A 10,000-nucleotide genomic window follows, 5' to 3' on the forward strand; every position below is an offset into this window, starting at 1 on the left:
ATAATAAGAGGGGGTGGATGAGGTAATAAGAGGGGTCGATGGTGACTTTTCGCCAGATCTAACAAACTCAGCTACCCATTCATTGCTGAGTAGACAGGGATTCAGAAAAAACTCGACTGCACCCGGGATCGATCTCTGGCCTTTGCGTATAAAGAGAGTGCTCTATCAACTGAGCTATCGGGGTCCCAAATATTCTATTGGACTTTTTTAAAATTCAGACGTTATAACTGGGTTTTTTGGAAGGAAGAAACTAATGAAACTCATATTATTTGATTAGTAAAAACACCAAACGAAATTTTAATATTATTGTATTATTTTAAATGACAACACTGCGATAGAAAGGAGTGGTGACAAGAGATGGACAAAAGAAAACAAAAAATCGGATTTGCTACTTGCTAGGTTCGACACACACACACGCACACACACACACACACACACACACAAACACACACATCTTTAGTAGTCACATACATTTCAAACAATAACCCATTAGAGAAGAGGGGTCATGCCTTCACCATAGATCATTGTCATTGCGATCATTATGGTGTAGTAAATTTTGAAATTTACCCCGTATAATGGAATCGTCCAAGGCGTGCGCCTCCTGTTCCCCCATCTCACACACGAAAGGGCGGTTTGCTGAGTGGAGGTTGGTGGTCGTCTGCCTGTATGGTCGTCTGTGTCGTTTAGTGTATGGCAAAGGGGGGTGGGTGCGATTAATTAAGTGGGATGGGTGGTGATTGGTGGAAGATAGGCAACCGAAGGCAACGAATCGCTGGGGAAGTAGTAGGCTATGGCGCGAGACCGTTGAAAGGTGATAAGAAGTGAGGACCGCCGCCGGTCTTCCCCTATGGGACCGGTCTCCGGTTCACAGCTAAAAGACCGTGGGACCGCCGGTCCAGACCGGTCTTCAGCGCGACACTAGTAGACAGTATTGGGGAATGAACTCGAGGACAAGACGGAATGTAGACACAGGTGGAAGTTAACCTGGGTGCACCTGGACTGTTAGATATAATAAACAGTGGAGAGTAAACCCGGGGCTTTGGGATATGAACACCAGTGGGGAGTAAACCTCGGACTATGGGCTGGTGACATCGGCGAGGAGTGAAACTGGGGACTTTGTGATGTGGACACGTGGGGAGTGGACACAAGAGGTGGATTGCAGCAGGGAGTGAACCCGATCTGTGTAAGGTGGACATAATTAGTAGGGAGTAATTATGGGATAGATACACAAGTGGTGAGTAAATCTGGGCCTATGGGATTTTGAAACCAGAGGAAAGTAAAGCAAGGACTGTGAAAAATGGACAACTGAGAAGAATAAACTTGTAACTTTGGGAAAAGGACACCAGTGGAGAGTGGATCTGGGACTATATGAGATTGTCATCAACGCGGAGTGATCATAGAACCATAGGATATGGACTCCAGTGGGAAGTGAACCTACAACTATAGGAGGTGAACACCAGAGGGAAATGAACCCTGGGCTGTGAGAGGTGACACCACTGAGAAGTGAACGTGCCACCACGGGATATGGAGTTCAGTGGGGAGTAGACCTGCGGTAATGGATGGTGGACACTAATGGGAAATGAACCCAGGACTATGGGAGGTGGACACCAGTGGGAATAGAACGTGGGACGATGTAATATGGGAACGTATTATCCCTGGAATGTGAGGTTTTATCCATAGAATGTCCCTGGTGTGTCTGCAATAGCTTTGTTGGGGAGGATTTAAAAAAAAAAGAATTATTAGCTTTTGTAATGATCATCTTTTAGTTAATCTCTCTCTACCAATAACTCAGCCCCACCACGCTTTTTTCGTTCGTAAACTTACTGTCAATTGTTACGAAAATCAATCGCAATTTTTTGCAATTTTTTGGTGAAAATTTAGTTGTTTTTGCTCGCAAACTTTGGGAATTTGGCTGCAAAATTTTGGATTTTCTTTTGCAAAAAAAAAAAAAAAAACAATCCAAAAAACCCACCATGCCAGAATAATGTTCTTCAGGTGTTTGATCGGCGATAAGAGGGTGGATCTTGTATACCAGAGAGTGGGCCTGCCCGATCTGTGAGACTCAATAATTCTCTGAGGGTTTGACCAGTTAACTGCCGCACACCGGAAAGACTCGCATTTATGAAATTAGCCAGATAACATGTCCTTCAAGTATTATCGATCGCTTTAAATGACCCTCATATATTTTTTTTCCAAAAACTCTCAATTCTGGGACCTCCGCGAGGACCCAATTTCGAGAGTTTTTGCCAAGATTAAGGACATTTAACACCGACTATATCCGTAGATTACCCGGGCTACGTTTACCTAATGCCTATTTATTACATTTTTTTTCTGAGACAAATTATAGGCGTAGTATCAAAGTTAATGTTTTTAATTTCTGCATGTTAGTGATAGTTGAATAAAACTATATATTTACTTGCTCATTTTCAATTCATTATTTCCAATTTTGAAAAGTAGCAAAAATCTCTTGGATTGAGTGAGTTAAATCGCTCGATTTTTGAAGGAAGAGTTTTCCGTCCAAACGTTTAAATACTTGTCTTTCCAATGTACGGCAGTTAACTGGTTAAGTCCAACATTTTTTATAACCACAGATAATATATAAACATTTAAATCATAATTCCATTGGTTCAAACAGTCCTTAGCCATGTTATGTTACACCGCAACGTTATCAAAATAAACCAAGCTTTATGAGATAACAATAAAATCTACATTTGTATATTGTACTTTTCTGTACCCATGATATCCTTAATTTTCTTGTTTGATATTTTAGTATTGAAACATAGAGCAACACTTGTGGGTGCGTTGTAGCCGTTGTTTAGTCTAGTAGAACAGGACATGACGCCTCTAAGGCCCCAATTTGTGAGCTTTTATATGGCGCAATATCCACTAAATGCGCTCAGAGCGCTTTACAATAACACTTAACATTTAATATATTATAGAAATATGGGCATCTTTGTTTAACTCTCTCCTTACCGATGATTTTCAATGTTTTCCCAAAATGACAGGCTTACCCAGCAGAAAAACGGATTTTTTAAAACTCAAACAAGCTCTCTACAAAACAACATTATGTTTTTATCAATTTAACAAAGATCATTCTTCAAAGTTTGTGATGTACAAAATTAATCTAAATAAGAAAAATGTATACATATTGTGTCGTAACAAATATGGCGATTTTGCTGACCGTGGTAAGGAGAAGGTTAAAAAGACGTAACGATGTTGTCGGCCAGGTACTCATCTTATACCGTAGTACAATGAGACAATGTGAGTAAACAACCTTTTCAGGGTACTTAACTACAAGTCATAATTAAGCCGGTGGCAATACACATAAACTATCACATCAATATCTTTTTATAGAATGCGTCGTACAGCTTGTGACGAACGATTTTCTTTCTCTTATGATTTCTTTATCATTCGTCAGCGTCTTATTCAAAACCACTTCAAATTATAGTGGACAACAATATTTGCGAAAGGAAATTCACACATTGAGTTAAAACACTCAGAACATGGACAGTTTTATTCTACAGTTAAGCTAATGTAAACATGCACTCTTCAAACCCAATGTATAACGGAACGCTAGATCTTACCACTCATTTTCCGCCTTTGGCTTATTCATCTGTTTAATGGCCTGTCGATTGACTGCATATCTCCTGCTTATTGTACTTTCCAAACAAGACTTCAGGTGTGTTTATGCCCTCAGGTTCGCGTCTCGTTCAGGAGTAGCTAAAATTGCAATTAATAGTCTAGCTCTCCGTTATCTCCCTACCCAGTTGTTAATCAAAAGCATCTGAATTTCATTGGCTATCTAAATAGGAACGTTCTTTCTGATTGGCTACCCCCATAATTTTTTGGCGTGGCCTCATATTACAAAACCAAATTTATCTCAGAACTGACACAGACACACAATAAGAATCCCAAGGAGGAAGGACCCATTCTTAAACTTAAAACTTGTAAAAAGTTCAACTATCTCTCAGTTGGAGGTAATTAATCTTTGGCTAACTTATTCAAAGTGGAACGAGGTATTCCTGTGAATTAATGCTTGACCTACCATTGCTGTGCGGCTATGTGGTCTAGTGGTATGACACTCGCTTTCGGATCGGAAGGTCCTGGGTTCGAGCCTCGCTCGGCGCATAGTTGAGTCCTTGGAAAAGACTATTTACTCACATTCTCTCACCGTACTCAGGTGTAAAATGAGTACCTGGCCGTTAACAGCGTTGTCTTTGTCCGAAAAATTGTAATATCGCCTAACAGGCGTCATGTCTTGTCCCACATGTTAAATGTTACTGTTGACCAGGGACCCCTTGTAAAGCGCATTGAGCACGTTAAGTGGATATTGCGCTATATAAATGCTCAATTTTTAAATTTTTTTTTTACTGTTATCATTTGTGTATATTTTATTTGTGCTTTATTATATGGATGTTCGTAAGTTGAAATACTTGTACAAAACTATATCTATATATAGATTATACTATAGTTAACATTTGTTTATGATCCATGCTATTATTTTCATTTATATTCAATATGTATATTGTATGATGCCTGTAATCTACCGCCAACCCACGGCCATACACCATAATCACAATTATAATTAATAAAAGTAAATTATAAAATATAAGGGACATAACCCTGTTAAATTCTCATCATGTAAGATAGCTCAACTGTAAGTTGATGTTTGATTCAAATGCAATAACTGTAACCATTATCATGGAGTTATTGCTTCTCCTTGCCTTTGGTCAGCAAATAAAAGCTATTATGATGTGTCGCTCAAGGACGACCCGGTGGCGAAAGATAAACTAGAATTGGCTCTAAGACCTTTTTGTTTAAAATCTTAATTGAAGGTCCTTGCTCCGTGTCCACTTCCTGCCTAGCATCCCTGCCTAGCATCCCTGCCTACCAGTCCTTGCTTAGCACCCAATCCCTGATGTCAGTTCTCGCCGACACCAGAACCTTCCTCTCAGCCCGTAGCCACAACACACTGTGTCAAGAAAACCCTCAAACCAGGAGTCAACCCTGATACGGCCTCATCATTTGACTCAATCAAGCAACCGGCTGTATAAAAGATAATCCAAACGGGCTTATACCATTTTCAGATGAATCACATACCGACACAGATGATTAAAATAAAATAAATAAATAGAAAACAAATTAGATCCACTCAAGTAGAGCCATTCTTCGTGATATTAAATAAATACTTATTATCTCTATCTTTTCCTGTAACAATCAAATTAAACTTATGTATAGAATTGTTATTATTGTATTGGGTGTTACTATTGACTTGACTCACTTGTATTAATACAATTTGTTATAAGGGACCACAGCGTGCATACTAGTTCGAATCCAGACCATTGAGCTTATCGGTTGGACTCGAAACCACAATAAAAACCACAAACCCCGCCACACAGCTGACGGCGAATATTTCGAAACCCTTTGACACTTCGAGATAAATCCTCAATTAATCAAGGCAAGAAAATCTCTCTCTCTCTCTCTCTCTCTCTCTCTCTCTCTCTCTCTCTCTCTTTCTCTTTCTCTCTCTCTTTCTATATCTCTCTCTTTCTCTCTCTCTCTCTCTCTCTCTCTCTCTCTCTCTCTCTCTCTCTCTCTTTCTCTCTTTTTTTTTATTTTATTATTATTTTTGTTAATTTAATAATTTTTATTTTTTGGTCATTCCTCAGCAAGCAATCTTGGAACGAAATATTTTTGGACCAAAAACAATATTCAACCGTTCATTTAGTCTTCAGAAGAGATTTACCTGTTTTATATCTTACCGATGTAGAGGAAAGCGACAGGGAGAAGATATTGGCCAATGTCACGAGTATAAGGAAAAGGCCTTTTACAGCAAAATCATTGTCAAGAATGTTAAGAAACATGATTCGTGACGATTACAGGTTTTGTTACAGAGAAACTCCTTTTGTGGTAAGTAAGTCCTTAAAAGCCTGAGACCCTTGAAAAACCGAAGTTTATCCCGATCTCTATAGCATAAACGGACAGCAGCAATTACTTGCTACGCTTTGGATAAAGGGCTGGTCTATTTCGAAGTACTTCCTACATATTTAACAAATTTAACCACCCAATCCCTGTTGAGATATTTTTTTAAAAAAATCACCTGTGTACTGTGTACCCAATCAATGGAGAGTGGGCCAAGAGATCTCGTATGTCTTGATACGCTGAAAATGAACCATGGCGCTGACCTCCAACATTACAGAACCTCACCATTCCATTGGTATGACAGGTTCTCTCTCTCTCTCTCTCTCTCTCTCTCACTCTCTCTCTCTCTTTCTCTCTCTCTCTCTCTCTTTCTCTCTCTCTCGCCCGTCCCTCTCTCCTCTCCGTACGAGTGTTATGGAAACGACTGTATTCTTGATCTCACCAAACAACAGCAAATCAGGTCTGTAAAATGTTGATGGGCAAGTGGGACGCTGCTTTGTAAAGCAATATTGAGCGTGGTTAGTAACCGGGCTGGTAACAATGATTAGTAAACTCTGGTCTTGGCGTTGTGATCTCAGGAGAGGCATGTGAATGAGTACTTCGTTCTAGACAATGAAGGATATTTTAAGAGTGCTAGTACAAAGAGGACGTCTAAAAGATGTATTGCTTAAAAAAACGTGAGCTTTTATATAGCGCAATATCCACTAAATGTGCTCAAAGCGCTTTGCAAAGGGTCCCTGTTCAACAGCAACACGTAACATGTAGAACTAGACAGACGCCTGTAAGGCATTATTACAATTTTTCCGACAGAGACAATGGCCAGGTACTCATTTTATACGGAGTACTGTAAGCAAGGAGTCTTTTCCAAGGACTCAACTATGCGCCGAGCGAGGCTCGAACTCGGGACCTTCAGATCCGAAAGCGAGTGTCATACCACAAGACCATAGCCGCACACTTTCCGAAATGAACATATGGTTATATGCACAGATGTGCAAAAGGAACTTTACACTTATTGTTTTTAGGTAATTCATTTGCGTTTTAAGAAATAAGATGGGACAAAGGGAGCGACTTCTTACAGTAGACGATGGACAAAGGTCATGTCACAGAATAGATCACTATCTTAAATATATATGAGCCAAATGTCATCAGCATACATTCATAATCATAAAAGTAACGACAACCCAAAGAATACAAGTTGGTTTTCCCTGCTTCGGAAAAAGAAGGGAAATTCGAAAGTCAGTATCAGTATCACCTATGGCCATCACGATTTCCAATCACTTCTGGAACTAGATAGTCTCGCCATAGAGTTTGTCAAGGGGGAATATGTCATTTGTTGTGACGCATTCCATCCCTCTAGTGTTCCAAAGCTCTTTAGAATTCCTGGCACTGTTGTTCTTTTGTAGGCCTTATTGGGAGATCTCATAGGTCCTCAATAAGATTGGGGTCTGGATTTACAGCTTGCCATTTGAGCACCAAAGTCTTTTCTCAGTTGAGTTTGCACAGACCTTATCGCGCTGAATCTAACCGTTGCAAGTCTTCCTAACATTTTCCAACCTGAAATGTTGTGCTCCAAGGCGATGTAAGAAGCATATAAGAGAGGGATTTGTTATGTGTATAGCAAATGTTCGATCATCATTGGCTGTTGTTATTCGGGGTTAATCTTTCCGCCTTTGATCCTCCACATGCCCTTTGGTTGTTAAATAATAGAATAGCAGGTAGCTCTAACATTGAAAAGCTTTGTAACTTCAGCTAATGGCCGTTTAGCGTGAATATGGCCAAGTTGACGGGCTCTCACTTCGAGGCTCCGTTTCTGCATGTTTCCGCGAGTAAAAGAATTGAAATCAAAGAAATTACAAAATGATTTCACAAAGATTATATTTTTTTTGGTTTTAAATAGCAGGTATCTTGTAAACAGTAGAAGATAACATGGCGATGTTAAATCAGGACACGTTGGTACAAAAGGGTTCTGTTTCGAGGAGAACTCGAGTTTTCGTGATTGTCCCTGAAACATTATTGATAACTCCTTCTTTCCGAAGTCGAAATATCAAGTTGTCTTACAATAATAATATTTACCATCCCTGCTATGATTGACAACTTGCAATAGAACTGAGCATGCGTGTGCTTTAATAAAAGCTTTTTCAGATGTTGTAAAATACTTGACTCTAACACATAATTTAACAATCGTAATTTAGCGTATAAAAATGTCAAGTTACTTTTGGGACACTCGTATTAGATCGTAATTGAAGCAAATGAGGAGTACAAGGGAAAACCCCCAGATCCTCAGTTTTTGAAATTTTGTCATTGCCCCCTTAGGTCATTTCAAGGGTCTAAACTTTCCCTATATGAATAGCACCGCGGAAAAACTAAAACGACAACTCTTTAATGGCTGGAATTTTCATCCTGTTCCATTTCTAGAGGAAAGGTTTAGACTCCTAACATCACTCAAGGAGGCGGTCACATGAATGTCAAATTGTGCCTCCCCCCCCCCCTTGTACTATATAAACGTTTTCTGGTCAGAATTTAAATTGTCTTATTTTTCTTCAGGGACCTTTCGAGTATATCGCCAACTCCAAAAACCCATGCTGGTACTCCAAGAATGATACTCTTAAGTGCATTCCTTATTTCTACTTGGCTGGCTTTAGCAAATCGGGAACCTCAGATTTGTTCGACAGAATCACCGCTCACCCTCGAATTGCCAAAACAGGCAAGGAGAAGCATTGGTTTGACTACACAAGAAACTTTCACAATGCAGGTTTGTTGTTTTGCCGTTCAGTTCAGTATTCATTTTTACCAAAACTGATATATTCGTTTTTATCTTTTTAATTATTTTTTTTACTGCACTTTACAAGCTGCTTAATAAAAATGAAATAGTATTCTTACCGAGGAAAAAATTGTGAGATTATTTATTATTACGATTATTATTATTATCATTATTATTATTATTATTATTATTATTATTATTATTATTATTATTATTATTATTATTATTATTATTATTATTATTATTATTATTACTATTATTATTATTATTATTTATATTATTATTATCATTATTTTATTATTATTATTATTATCATTATTATTATTATTATTATTATTATTATTATTATTATTATTATATTATTATTATTATTATTATATTATTATTATTATTATTATTATTATTATTATTATTATTATTATTATTATTATTATTATTATTATTATTATTATTATTATTATTATTATTATTATTATTATTATTATTATTATTATATTATTATTATTATTATATTTTATTATTATATTATTATTATTATTATTATTCAAAAAACAAACATAACAAAACCCCTTTTATTCTCTAGTTACAAAAGAAAAAAAATTCAACAAAAAACAAGTAAACAAACACCCCACCTATCTAAACAAACTATATCTATTTTTATTTTCACGCTTTACGCATCAACCACGTTTCTACAAAACAATGATATTGGTATGAGGAAATATTGCGATAGATTAAACCTTCGCAAATCCGCGTTTGAGATATTTTACTAAGGTGATGGTCATTTAAATCGATCGATATTTGAAGGACAAGTTTTCTGGCCAAATTTTTAAATACGAGTTTTTCCCGACTACGGCAGTTGACCGGTTAATTGATATACGTGTGAAAAAAAAAATTCTGGCTTAAACGATAAAAAGCATTTTGTCCGTACAAGGCATAAACGTTCAGTCAACCATGACGTTCTTTGTCCACTGGCAGCATATAATGCAAAACAATAACACAAATAATGACCTATCGCTTATCCGTGAAGACCTAGGACTTCTATAGATGTCACTGGTGAAGACCCTTCTGGACAATGGAATTAATACTAATCAACAATCAATACTATGCCAATTTCAAGGTATCGATCATAATCCTCAATGCGATTAACAATGCCTCATTAATTTCCACCAAGAACAAAAGGTCCAATTCACACCCAACCTTTCGAGTATGGAACTGGTACACGCACAAGGAATGTAGAAGAATGCCCTAGACTAGAGTCTTACCGCAATAATTGTTCCCCAAGGCAGCAGCTTCTAACGGTTCTCACACTACTACTAC

General features: G+C 37.6%; 1 protein-coding gene across 1 annotated transcript in view; it reads left to right on the top strand.

The window, feature by feature from the left end:
- Window positions 1-10,000, top strand: part of LOC144978495 (carbohydrate sulfotransferase 15-like) — a 29,355-nt gene that overhangs the window by 1,038 nt on the left and 18,317 nt on the right. Inside the window, exons 2-3 of the mRNA XM_078924659.1 lie at window positions 5,670-5,910; window positions 8,467-8,674. Of these exons, the coding sequence (XP_078780785.1) occupies window positions 5,670-5,910; window positions 8,467-8,674 (449 nt within the window). The remainder of the gene's footprint in view (window positions 1-5,669; window positions 5,911-8,466; window positions 8,675-10,000) is intronic.

Source organism: Berghia stephanieae, chromosome 8, assembly GCF_034508935.2.
Source record: "Berghia stephanieae isolate SIO BIC M18660-M18661 chromosome 8, UCSD_Bste_1.3, whole genome shotgun sequence".
NCBI lineage: Eukaryota > Metazoa > Mollusca > Gastropoda > Nudibranchia > Aeolidiidae > Berghia > Berghia stephanieae.